General features: G+C 38.5%; 1 protein-coding gene across 4 annotated transcripts in view; it reads left to right on the top strand.

Annotated features, from left to right (window-relative positions):
* Positions 1-14444, top strand: part of TENM3 (teneurin transmembrane protein 3) — a 340888-nt gene that overhangs the window by 242844 nt on the left and 83600 nt on the right. For all 4 annotated transcript variants that reach the window (XM_075028086.1, XM_075028116.1, XM_075028096.1 and 1 more), the window contains one exon: positions 6568-6782. In XM_075028086.1, coding sequence (XP_074884187.1) covers positions 6568-6782 — 215 coding nt within the window. The remainder of the gene's footprint in view (positions 1-6567; positions 6783-14444) is intronic.

Below are 14444 nucleotides of genomic sequence, written 5' to 3'. Positions count from 1 at the left end.
AATACTTTTCCTCCAAAACTCTGTATACTTAATGGAAGTACAGAGCATTTATAAGTAATACTAATTTTAAATAGATATGTAGATATTAAACAGGAGTTGTATTTCAATTGAAAAGACTGCACCATTCCTCCTACCTAGCATGGATCCTGGGCAATAATGTTGATCTTACCAGGAAAGCTGGCTGTCAACCAAAATTCTGCATGGGAATTTACATGTAATATTTGATGAGGATAGAAAAGCTCTCATCACATCCAGAGAAGCAGAACTTCCGCTTACTCTAAAATCTTTGATAACGTAATGATTGTTGTGGGGTCCTCAGAGGTAGCAGGATGGTGCTGAGGCTGGCTTGGACCATCCTGCCTGAGGCGCTGGGGCGGCTGGGGTCTTCTGCTGCAGAAACGGCCACAACAGAGCCAGGGAGCCCAAGGTGACAGGACATGCTATTTCATAAGGGGGACCTGATACCAAGATTCAATCTTTGGGAGTCCCGAGTTCTGGATAGTTTTCAGACAAAAGCCTTGTCTGAGACAGGGGGGCACATAATCTTTTTCTGAAGAGCTGGCACCAGAAAAGGTACTTCAGGGAGGTTTTGCATATTTTTGAAGCTTCTGTCTTAGCTGTGTTCAGAAGGTAACTCATGATCAAGGACCTTCCTATGGCATGATGACCTTGCTATGGAATGGCTTGTGTTTTTCTCTACAGATGATGATGTTTTCTTCTTTTTTTTTAATTTCTCTCTGAAATTTAATAGGTCACGTAGAATATGTTCATTTGTTTTCTCAAAGTCTCTAGCATATAATATTGAGTCTGAATCATCCAACCAATATATAAAGAAAAAAAAAAAAAACAAACTTTATTAATTTTGTTGTAGGAGCTTTTAAAATACAAACCACATAAAGGAATTATTTTTTATCGACCTTTTTCCATGTTGCCCTTTAAGATTCTCAAAACATTTAAGAGCCTGTGCACTTTTGGCTAACAGAGGCTTTAAAATCAATAGGTTTTGAATGGAAAACTTGATTTAAATGGTTGATGAATGCGGTGTTTGCTTCATTACACAAAAATCCATTTTCCCTTTCACAAGGTAGAGCTGACCTCCTTACCACTGAGAAGGAGGAAGCTTCTGCCAGCAGCTGACATCTTGAAAATTTTTCAAGTTATCACGGCTCCAAGTTAAAGGAAAGATACAGCTCAGTTCATTCTTTTTGTCATCTTTGTAAGCATATGAAACTTCTTCAGTAGGACTTTTTTTTTTTTCATTTCCTTTACCCTTCTGCCTTTTTCTTGTGCTTAGATATTCATTATCTCTTTCTGTGTTCTTACTTGTTTTGAATGAATAGCAAAAGGCTACTGTATGATTAATGAATATTGATGCTGCAGTGACAGCTCATCATCCCACTGTCTTCGGCCCTCAGTAGCCAATATACTTTCTTGTATAAAATATATACATGTTTTTGTAAATATTGTATAAATATAAATTGCTCTTTTTCCCTTGATCTTTTTTTTTTTTTTTTACAAATTAATACCTGTTATGTTTTGCCTCAAAAATAAAAGGAAATAACAAGTACATCAAATCCCATTTTTCCTTCCTTATGTCCCTAAATACTGTACAAGAGAACAGGGTTAATTCCATCCACTGTTAAAATGCTGTCCTCTACAGAATAGGATAAGTGGCCATTTATCAGCATACATCAATACTAAACAACAGACAGACCAAAGAATATACATTTTAAACCACAAAAGGAAAGTCAAGCAGAAGGGACAGTGTGAGGACTAGATGTGAAATTTAAAGGGGAGGGCCCTGTACTATACTAGTTACTGAAAACTGTAAGGAAGAATCAATAAAGTCTTAATTTGGATACTTCAACAGCTGAACAACTTTCAGTACTGCTCCTCTTTAGGCCCCTGGTAATATCCTGATACTCTGATTTAGATGGGAGAAATTCCCAGTATTGTATGGGCCAGGCATTTTCCTTGACTCTGTCTCATCTAAACTTTGGATAATCCTGGGCCTGCTTTGGTCAGAAAATCATAGCTCACTGTGTCCTAGATCCCAGGTATTCATTTGCCATTCAGAACTACAGGTACTTTGTGTGATGAATTAGCAAAGATTAAACTTGAAAATGCATCCTTATGACCTCTGAAGAAAATTCAGCTGTGGTTTACCTAGAAACAGCTAGTCATAAATAGACAGTAAAAGCATGTTAACTCATCCTTAAATGCAAATAATTTAAGTGAAGCTTGAATCTCTGAACAAGCATTTTCCAAAGGTTTTTTGTTTGTTTCTTTTGTGGATTTTTTTTTCTTTCCTCTCCCAGCACTTCTCTCTATATGAACAATAAACTGCTGGCAACATATCACCTGCTTATCTAGACAGGCATGATTCAGGGCTGCATAAGGTGGCATAAGAATGTGTATTTTCTATGGATATGATGAATTTTATAGGCCATTTCAGTTTAGGTTCTCCAAAGTAATTCGTTAAGCCATCAGTGCTTTATCTGTTTTTATAACAAGGCAATAGAAAAGAAAGGGTAAAAAACAGAGCTTGTTTAACCATTCTGTTCTAGCAGTTGGTCACTTCTCACATGTTGCTGGCTTTATTTTATGTCATATGAAATCTGTGTGCAATTCAGAAATATCTTATAATAATAAATGCTTAATGGCAGATTTTTTTTAAATGCAAGAGAGGAAAAAAGTGAATGGGAAAAGGAGCATTTCTTTTGGCTTATTTGGATGCACTTTTTGAGATTATACTCATTAAAATACATTATACTTGCTTTGATATGTGTTGAGCTTTTTTGTTTAGTTTACAGTATCTCATGTTAATTAAAGGTATAGTAACTTCTTAATTAGATGTTATGTTGGGTTTTTTTTCTAAAAAGGTATCTTTTTAAGGAGGATTTTTATTTCATTTCTTGAAACAGTTGTTGCAGAAGGATATATAGCAGATGTCTCACAGAAAAAGATCTGAATACAAGATTATTCAATGGAAGGGGAGAACATGCTATTGACTGTCTGTAAATCCAGCCTTGCAACCTAATATTCTAATTAGTATTGCCTTTGAAGGATGGAAAATGATATTATGTGTGACACTATACAGCAATTATTGTTGAGCATTTTTGTGTTTTGGTTGTGCATTCATTTCTATTCTGTGTTATAGACACTCAGTATCTCATGTTTTAATCTATAGAATGTTTGCAAATAAGGAGGGGGAGTTTGGCTTCATGTCATTTTAGTGATATTTGTGAATTATTTTTCTGGTATGATAATTAAATATTGTTTATTGCTTTAAATATTTGTTTAGCTCTAAATATTTGTTTAGCTCAGGGTTTTGTCCACCCTAACCTCAGACAGTTGAAATACAATTTACAAATACTAAGTATAACAAATATTTTACCTATTAATTAGCCATAATGCATTGGATTATCCATATCACAAATGCATCATATAATGATTATATATATTAGATAGTATGTGATACAGCAAATCAATATATTTTGTAAATTAAATAACAGTATATCTAGCAATAGAAGTACAAATCATTATACAAATATTATTTACCTATAAATATTTATGTGTATTAGTGTTATTGCCTTTTGGGGAACATCTGTGAAAGAAGAAATTTTGGGGGTGGAGAAGTTTAGTGAAAGAGAATATATCCAGGGGGCTAGGTATTTTAAAATTTGGGTTCTTATTTGGACTGTTATGTCATTATGGAATTGTGTGAATAAATGTGACATTTCATATTTTGCTTTAAAGCTGTGTATAAGAACTGTTACTGTTTAGAAAGTGAAAAGGAAATGGTGACGCTACTAAAATTTTTCTTATGCCCATTGAGATACAACAGGGAACAAGGAATAATTAACGCCCTATTCTTAGAGGCCAAACAACTAGTGACGATTTTGAGAGAGGTCGTATGGTGTTAAAGGGGCATGTGGCTACAGGGTAAAACTACCTCTTTTTTGGTAAAGAAAATGGGAGTCTGTAGGATCATTATCTGCTAAGGATAAGTGTTGAAGCCCAGTAATAGTCATTCCTGGCAAGTTGGTCAAAATGTTTGATAAAGTGCACCTCCTCAAGCTGTCTAGTTCATCTTTTCAGTAGTAAGAGGTAGTTGTTTTTCATTTCAAATGTAGAAATAGGGGAAGCTGCAGATCAATACTGCAAACAAGTGTTTATTGTTTAGTGATTACCAGTCATCAGTGTGTGAGTTTATATGACACAACATGCTTAAATTTGAAGGAAGTGGTAAGAAACAAATGCTTAAATGAACCAAAATAGTGAATACAGATACATCTTCTAGAATAACATATGACTATTGTGAAAGGTTAAGTCCAAAGTTAGAAGAGCATCAGACTCATCCTGAAAAGTGTAAAAAAATGGTTTCTCCAAGATGAGGTATTTCACTGTCTCTTCTCAGCAGAACATTGATCATCAATATGATGATCCTGGAAGTGAGACATTTTCAGTGACTGCAGCACCATTGTGGCACAGCTCTGATGATGATGCAAGCCCCCACTCAAGGCCTCTCAGTAGTGCTTCTGTACCTGTTTAATTCAGCAGCAGTCTCTGTTCATCTTGGATGCACAAAAAGTGGCGAGGATCAATCTGTGACCTCACTTGGCATTTCAGATTTTAATCTAGTTTTTTAAAGTCTAAATGTTTGCAAAAAGGTTGTGTCAGTTTGTTCCATCAAATGATGAATAATGTAGAATCTGAACATAAAAGACAGGGCAGCAACAGAGTGTTGTCAGTTCTTCAGAACACTTGCACACAAACAAGTCAGCATCACTTGAACATGCTTATCACATTCAGATGGGTTTAGTTCAATCTTTATAATAGACTAGCTGTTGAAAAAAAGAGTGTAAATTGGTAAAAACACAGCAGACTGTAAGATTGTAACTGCAGTCCCATTTTTCTTTATATTGCTTCACTCAAGGCTCACCTTGCTGTGCCAGGTGCTTAAATGTAGCATTACTTGCTTACTCCAGAGTTGACATGTGTCAGTAAGCAAGTTCTTACACACATCTTTGCATCTTAGTCTAGATTTGACAGTGCTGATTCCATCAGATCGAAGTAGGCTTTGACCCTGGCACCAGCTTCCAAGACTGCCTATGAACAGTGGCACGGCACGGAGTTAGTGCCTGAACATCAGATCTGAGTCTTTGGCCTCAAACAGACTTGATGCAAACTCATCTAAACCATCTCAGATTTTAAAGCTGGGTGGTGATGGCTTGTGCAAACCACTTCTTTAGGGTATCAGTCTTAGTAGTTCTGTTTCCTATGAATCTGGCAGGTAGAAGACACTACCACAACTAAACCACAATTCATTAGCTGATGAGCTTTGAGAAAGGTTTGTAATCTTCACCAGATTTAGCATGTGCCTGTGTGGTACGAGCAGGGGCAATGTGGAGATCTCAGAGCTATCCCAGACCTGTGCTGTCCGTAGCATCCAGCCTAGTGCTTTGCAGGGTCATCGGCTTGGGCTGGAACACTTTTACCCCTTTCGTTTGTTTGACAGTGCTTCACCAGTATGGCACGGCGCCTTGCAGATTGGATGACACTGTTCTGTACTTGAGCTGGGGTGTAGATTCAGTCTCTGTGGCCTGGACTTACCCACTTGAACAAAGAGTTTGTTGAGGGTATCTAAAGTTTATGACTTTATTTTCTTCTTTTTTAGTGCCACAACCAGTAGTCTGGTGTTTCAGTGTTAGCGTTTGACATCATGTGTCTTTTGCACGTTAGCATATTCTTTGCTGCTTCTGGGCATTTCCAAGCCATCATCACTGGCCTCCTAAGGCTAACTGATAGTGGCACAAACTGTTAATGCCCTTCAGTGCTAGGTTTTTATTCCTAGTAATTGGCCTGCAGGATAAATGCATATTCATGGTATAGAAAACAGTGAAAGTACCAGACTTGGACATGCTATTATACGTTTTATTCAGGAGACAGTGTGGACAAGGAGGTGATAACAAGCTTGGGGCTGAGGCTAGGAAGTGCAGAGGATGCAGGCGCTATGGAGAGCAAAGGCATAAGGACATAGGCACAATGAGGCAAGAAACGTTGCCTTTGGGGGGGGAACACAAAAACAAAAAATAGGAAACCAGAGCTGTAGACATTGTTAGTATTGTGTAAATGCTCTGATACTTAATGTAGAAAAGACTGTATATTAGTTCTCTTGACTGCTTATGTTTATGTAACTATTATTCTTAAAATCTGTATGCTGCATTTCCCTTTACCTTAAACATTTTTAGTGTGAGACTTTGTGCTGGAAAATCCTTGTTAAAATACTTGTGGGAAAAAATGAATAGTTTAATGTAGATCCTAAAACAGTTTCTGTAATGCTAGTGCTTAAAGAAGTTACAGTATTTTTACTTGGTAGGTATTTGTGGTATCTTTGCCTTTTTATTTCCAAATCATCGAATTCTCTGGGATCTTATATTCAGAAAGATTGTCAGGTAACATTTTATCTGAGGTGATTCTAAATATTTGACAGTTTATATGAAGGATGACTGAAAGCAAGAAAGGAATACTAATTTTTGATCTCTTATTATTCTAACCTGTCAGGAAAATTAGGGGGATTTGCACAAGAAAACAACACTATAGATTCTGGAGAACTTGATATAGGCCGAAGAGCGATACAAGAAGTTCCCCCTGGGATTTTTTGGAGATCACAACTCTTCATTGATCAGCCACAATTTCTAAAATTCAATATATCCCTCCAGAAAGATGCATTGATTGGAGTATATGGCCGAAAAGGCTTACCACCTTCACACACTCAGGTGAGAGCTGCTTGCATTAAAAGTAGGACACATTATTGAAAACTGTGAGCTTGTATCTTTTGTATGTTTTTTCTTTCTCGGGATTACATCCCTTTCCATTTTGCTGATTTTTATTTTTACTTTTTATACTTTATTGATCTCATGTGATGTTCAAAACATTTGTAATACTGTAAGTACTGGGATCTAAAGTGGGGGGGGGCAGAATCTGTTCTGAATGCTGTGAGCAATGATGATGCTTTAGATATGGAGTTGTTTCATGCAGAATTTACAGGTACTTTTATCTTCTGTGGTGTATAGACATATCTTTAAAAACCTAAGCAAACTATTACAGCATCTTATGGTCAAGAGTGCCTGGCAAAGGCCACATTAACCAAATTTCCAAGCAAGAAGACAACAGTTTTTTAAGGAAGTTTCAGTTTGTTCTACAAGCACATGCTACAGTATTTACAGCTTGGTGTCTCATTAAATAAGCACATAAAATAATAAATAAGTAATATGTGTCTACAAAGATAAAGTGAACTGGGGTTGTAAAAGCATCAGTCTTCACTAGACACCTAGTGTCTTGAAAATTTGTTCTTAAGTGTCTCAGAGGATTTATTCTGCTCCACCCCCAGAAGATTTCTAATGACACTTTTCATTGCATATGGTCATGCCTTTGCATAGTAACAAAGAAACACTTTTTTGCATAGTTATAGAAAAATTAAAGTATAAAAGAATGAATAGTCTTCTGATTGGCAGGAGAAAGGGAGAATCATTGTCTGAGACGGCATTTTAGAATCAATTGTATTCAGATTTTATTTTTAAGATTTAAGACTCTCCAAGTTTAGATTTCTTTCAGCTCAATATTTGTCCAAAAGCTCGCTCTGAACCGGTTTTCCACCTGAAAAGGGAGTTGAGCTCATGCTCTTCTACCCCATCTAGGGAATTATGCAACGTCTTACTGATTTTTATTTTTTTTTTTTTAAGTGTATGGATTTGCCCAGGACACAACTCTTAAGTATAGCAACCTAATGGTATAATTGGAAAGAAGCTTGACTGATTATGCCTGATAAGCAGTTGCACCAGCAAATCCATAACTGCAAAATTAAAATACTTTATTTTACTCCCACTTTTTTTTTTCATTTGCATGCTTCTGCACTATTTAAATTTATTTTGTTTTTTCTTCAGGCATAAGTTTTAAAAGATCTAGAACATAGAAATATTGCTAATTATATCACCTGTTTAGCAGTCACAAACCATAGAGGAAGAATTAGAGTCAGCAAAGCAGTTTCATGCAGCTAAAATCACAGAATGTTACATTAGCTTTATTTTTTTGGTTTAGGTTCCATTAAAACACAAACAATTTACTGAATGCAGAAAATGCACTTATTTAAAAATTTGATCCTCATAAAAATTAAATGGATTTTCTTCAGACCATCACATATGAACACCCACCCTCAGGCTGACAACAAGCACAAGAAATTCAAGCTGAAAGAAAATTGATTCAGAAAGTTATCAGCCATTGGAAAGAGGGGTTTGGAATACAAACACATCTCAATGATAATAATAATAATAACAGGAGCTAGGGGAATACATGTGTGGCAAGAATGAATAAAACTGAAGAAGCTGATTTGGACTGTGCATTTGTATGAGAAGTTATGCAAGTAGATAGCTCTATGAAAAAAGATCCTTACTTGATTCCTTATGCTGGCAAAAGATTGAAATAGGGGTGCCCTTTATCCAAAAACTCAGGAAAAGGAGTTAACTAAATCTGTTTCCCATCATCTGTGTTACACAGACTCCTTTCCCTTTGGATTCCTACTGCCGAAGTGCTTATTCAGGTTTAAGTATGATACAACAGAAAGAATTATATGCAAATCCTGCTACTATATCTTCTGTAGTTTCTGTGTCATGTTGGATATATTGTTCCCAGGATATAGGTCAAGCTCTCTTGTCCTGTTTTTGCCTGCTATATAATTAGAGTATTTTTTACAAACCATTTGACTGACACTTGATACCTTGAAAAATTAGGCATGCTTACTTATCAGTGCCCTAGTGAACTTCTAGGGCTGCTGAAGATTCCCAAGGGTGTGGGGTTATCAGAACGTTTATATGGCCTTGAACCCGATGATGTCTGGTTTAGGTGCCCAAGATAAAGCGTGTATGTAATCTAAAAATGCAGTTCCAGTGAGTAGTTGGGGTTTTTTTGTGACTGTGCTCCTGCACGTGGCGGGGGGGGGGGGGGGGGGGGGAAATGAAGTATTTCTCAACTGTTTAGGCTTTTCTGCAACAAAGTCCTAATCACAGGACTTCGATGAAGACACAACTTGTACTGGTAAAATATGTGTTTTACCAAAGTAGCTAATATAAACAAAGTAAGGTATTTAGGCAAAAGGACGTCTAATGAAATACAACATTGAGGCGTTTGCAAACATAATTCTGTTTATTGTTTTCTTATTTGCCCTAACCCTTATGGCTTGTACTGACAAAAGTTCTTAACTGCAAGCCAGGCATAGCTAGCAAGGGCAGACTAACAGCTATTTCTGGGCTTCGCTGCATCCTTCCATCGGACAAGGCAGCTTACTCGTATAGCTCCAAGTGTCATAGGAGCATATTAGAAAAATACATGAATGTCCATGCTGTGTCTGATCAAAGGCCCATCTAGCCCAGCATTCTGTCTGTGACAATGTGGCCATTAGCAGATACGTAGAGATTAATATAGCAGCATGACAGATTTGTAGTTATTCTTCCTGCAGTACTTTCCTGGCCTCCAGCATTTTAAGGCTGAAGGACTTCCTAAGTCAAAGGTGCTTAGTGTTACAACCTTTGATAGATTCTTTTTTCCTGTGAATTTGCATAGTCGCCTTTGAACCCATGGAAGCTTTTAGCATCCATGACATTTACAGCAAGGAGTTTCAGGGCTTAACTATACATCTCACACTATACTCCTCAGTGTGCTTTGAGGCAGCCTGGTAGTTTTAGTATGACACCCTGTTGGTATTGTTCTGGAAGAGGCAGTGAAGAATTCCTCACCAGTTTCTTCTCCATGCCACCCTTGATTTATAGATCCCTAGTGTCCTCAATGAGCTGTATTTTTTCCTGTCTGTTTCATCATTCGTTGTAAGAAGGCTGCTTCAATCCTTTGACCATGCTTGTCCTTTTCTGAATGTTCTCCAGTTTTACTGCAGCCTTTTTGAGATGGGGAGACCAGAACAGCACAGAACATAGCAGATATTTAACTACAATGGTTTCATACAATACCTTAATGATGTCTGCTCTTTTTTTTAATCGGAGAACTGATATTTCTGTAGATCTGTCTAACATAGCTCCAAGATCTCATCCCAGAATGACAAAAGTTGGCTCAGAGCCCATCTCTGGATGTGTAAAGCTAGGATTGTTTCATGAGGACTTTGAAAAGTAGGATCTCACCCATATATATCACTTCATGTCTGCATCTCTTGAATGCTATCTGCCCTTATCTCCTAGTCATAGAGTGACAAGTGCTAATAACAAAATTTATGCAAATGAGCAACTGCTGCCTGTTTCTCAAACGTCAGTATTTGAATTTTCAGATCTTATGTTAAATAATAGAGAACTGATTACTACCTGCCCTCTGCCAGCATTTGTAAAGTTTTCTTACCAGCTGTCCCCCTCCAATATCTTTGCTCATACGCCTTTGATATTGTACATGCATAACTACACACCACCATCTTCTTTAGCTCCCTCCTTACAGCTTTGGTGTTTCTATGAATGTCTACCTTCTCTCCATGTCACCTCTGGCTATAATGCAAAACCTGCATATTACATTTGCCACCTCATTCTCCACTTCTCTCCCAGACCCTTTGCCTGTTTATCCACTTCTTTTTTTGTATCTGGTTAAAACCAGACAGTGAGTAAGAGGAACCTGGAGCCTGTCTTTCCATAGCTGTACAACCTCTGGTGCTAGTTATCATGCCACTGCAATGGATGTAATGAAAGTGTAATAGAAATGAGCTTGGAAAAGATCTCAAGAAGTCTTAGTTTACACCCTCGTCTTGGAACAAGATGGACTGTATCTAAACCATTTCTATCAGTTGCTTAGCATTTCGTCATAAAATAATAACAGAATTCATCGAATTTAACTCTCCTCCTGTCCCGTAATCCAAAATAATAGGGATACAGCATGTAGAAAATGGTTTGATATATTGTAATTGGGATAGAATTTTTGGTTGTGTTTCTGTATTCTCTTTAGGTACTGAAATCAGTCTCAAGCACAGCCACTATATGTGTGTCACAGACCGACCTGAGATGCATAGTTCTCTCTTTCTGGGGAATCATAAATAAATCAACCAGAAATAATTGACGGTGGCTGTCCATTCAAAACCCAATCAATGCGAGCCTGAAAGTCTTTGTGACACTTCCTAAAAATGTCACTTCCATTGCAGCCAGAGAATCAATATGTTTATTTAAAGAGACTTTAAGAATAAAAAAAGGACTTTGGTTTAAAGCAAAACTGAATGGAGAGGTAGGGCAAATCCACGCATTTAGACTCAATATAAAGGTAATTAATTTATCCTCATAGGAGGAAAATAAAATTGGTATGTTTTTTGCTTATGAAGAAAATTGTTTTTCCAGTCTGTTTCTGTTATTGTGTCCTAAATATAAAAAAAACCCAACCTTTAAATGGGTTAAGATCAATTATTATTTTTTGCTGGGGGACAGACTGAACAGTGAATTCCCTTCTGTATGGCTTCTAAAATGTAGTCTAAAATGGTGTTCTGATAACAGCATATGTCCTTATTACATTACAAATACAAAATTGTTAATTGTACCATGCTTGTCTGCCATTAGTATACTCTTTGTGGTCAATCAAATAGTGTAATCACTTGTTCCTGTATCAAAAATACAGTTTTCACCTGAAATTGTCCTCCTACAAAAAACTGTTCTCTGCAGTATACAAATCACAAGGTCACTCCTAATGCCCATAAATTACTTGTTAAAACTCAGAACTCCCTAAGCTTTCTCTTTTTTAAAATATTAGTGAAAAATAGGACTGGAAAGAAGTGTTCTTGAGTCAGGCAGGAGGAAAATAAACCAAACAACCTAAAACTGTTTTTCTCTGTCTCACAAAATAAGATAAATATTTAATTCTCTGACAAATGAGAATGTTGAATGGTTTTGAATCATTGGTTCTCTCCCAAAACGGTTGCATTCGTTTTCATGTGATGCAGCACGTACATTCACAGTGTCAGTGTACGGAGGTACTAGCTTCTTCACATCCTAATCACGTTATGTTCTATTCTGTGGGTTCAGATGTAGCTGGAAAAGTGTCTCAGGTGTTGATAGAGGCATATTAACTATACATTGCCTTCACATCCTGACTGGTAAGAAGATAATTTTAATTACTGGGGAGGAACATTCTTACAATAGCAATGAATTTTGGCCTGGAATTTCAAGAAGAGAATATAAGTACTTAAACCCTTGTTCTGGGACAAAGGCTATCGTGTTTTCTTTTGTCCTGGGAGCACTTTCTGAAGGTCACAAGTCAGGGTGTAAAAACACTGATTCTCTGGTCTTGGTAACCAATGTTATCCTAGCTCAGGTGCATCAGTGGTTTCACATTGTATTGGGTTTGTGTGGCAAGGTTTTGGTAGCGGGGGGGCTACAGGGGTGGCTTCTGTGAGAAGCTGCTAGAACTTTCCCCCATGTCTGATAAAACCAATGCCAGCCAGCTCCAAGACAGACCCGCTGCTGGCCAAGGCCGAGTCCATCAGTGACAGTGATAGCACCTCCGGCATAACGTATTTAAGAAGGGGAAAAAATAAACCTCAACGGCAACTGCAGCCAGAGAGAGGAGCTAGAATATGTGAGAGAAACAGCCCTGCAGACACCAAGGTCGGTGAAGAAGGAGGGGGAGGAGATGCTCCAGGCGCTGGAGCAGAGATTCCCCTGCAGACTGTGGGGAAGACCATGGTGAGGCAGGCTGTCCCCCTGCAGCCCATGGAGGTCTGCGGTGGAGCAGATATCCACCTGCAGCCCATGGTGGACCCCATGCCAGAGCAGGTGGGTGCCCGAAGGACGCTGTGACCCCATGGGAAGCCCGCGCTGGAGCAGGTTTTCTGGCAGGACTTGTGACCTAGCAGAGGACCCACGCTGGAGCAGTCTGTGCCTGAAGGACTGCAGCCTGTGGAAGGGACTCACGCTGGAGAAGTTCATGAAGAACTGCAGCCCATGGGAAGGACCCATATTGGAGAATTTCGTGTAGGACTGTCTCCCATGGGAGGGACCCCATGCTCGAGCAGGGGTGTGAGGAGTGATCACCCCTGAGGAGGAAGGAGCAGCAGAGACATGTGATGAACTGACTGCAACCCCCATTCCCTGTGCCCCTGTGCCGCTTCAGGTGGGGAGAGGTAGAGAATCCAGGAGTGAAGGTGTGCCCAGGAAGAAGGGAGGTGTGGGGGGAAGGTGTTTTAAGATTTGGGTTTACTACTCATTATTCTACTCTGATTTGATTGGTAATAAATTGAGTTAATTTTGCCCAAGTCGAGTCTGTTTTGCCTGTGATGGTAATTGGTGAGTGATCTCTCCCTGTCCTTATCTCGACCCATGAGCCTTTCATTGTATTTTCTCTCCCTTGTCTAGCTGAGGGGGGCACCTGGCATCCAGCCAGGATCAACCCATCACACACATACTGGCCTTTACTTTTCTAGGCCCTGGATGTAATTCCATTTGAGAGAGATCTCAAACATGTGGGAAGAGTGAAGGTTTACGTGTTACAGTTCACTTCATACAATCAACATGTGTCAGAGTAAAAGTGAAACTCTGAACAGACTCAGCAGGGAAAGTGGAGAGTCCTTACCACAAGCAAGAGTGCTCTTTAGTTTTCCTACGTGTTTAATTTTGCGATATGCATGTTGATCTTTACATGATAAACATGCAGAAGACATCTTTCAAGCCATGAGAGCCATCTCCCAGATAGCGTAAATCAGTGCAGGGCCCAGAGCAGATTTAGCTCTCCAGGTGTTATTAGTGCTAGTTAAGATCAACACGCATAAAAACCTTGTGTTTTGAGTTTGCTTGTTGTATCAGCTGAGAGGCTGCTACATTTTTCCAAGCCCTGCTGATCGTAGAATCATTTAGGTTGGGTGATGAGTGTTAACAGTCTCATGGTTGTTAACAAAATAATATGTACTGTCCATTGACCTGAGGTACCATATTTTTTGTCAGTTTGTCATTTTCAACAGTTGCAATGTTTTATGCTTTCCATCTCCTTTTTTGGGCTTCTGTGATAGGAAGTCAGGCTCTTGCTCTCCTTCCTCCAGAACTCCAGAATGTCTGAAAGGGGGATTAAACAATTTAATCCTTCATCTGAAACTAAATGAAAAGCAAGGTAGGTTATTGGTCTTGGATATTACTATTAACCTATATGCATTTAACACACTTTGAAAGTTAGCTTTCACCTGTAATTCAGGTGGCAGTCATGACTGCAGATTCATTTCAGCCAATGTTTTCTTCCCCCAATGTACATAATAGGTTCATTGGCCACTTGTCACCGGAAAAGCTACTCTAATATGCATGAGGACTAGTTGGCCTTTTTGTTTCAAGCCTTAGCAAGGGGAAAGAAATAATCAAGGGTTGGTTTCAGCTCCTGCTTCCCTGCTCCAAAAGGAAACTCTTGGTCAAAATACAAGCATATTGTCAGGA

This window comes from Buteo buteo, chromosome 1 (genome assembly GCF_964188355.1).
Source record: "Buteo buteo chromosome 1, bButBut1.hap1.1, whole genome shotgun sequence".
NCBI classification, from domain to species: Eukaryota; Metazoa; Chordata; class Aves; order Accipitriformes; family Accipitridae; genus Buteo; species Buteo buteo.
This window is presented reverse-complemented; position numbering and strand designations above follow the sequence as displayed.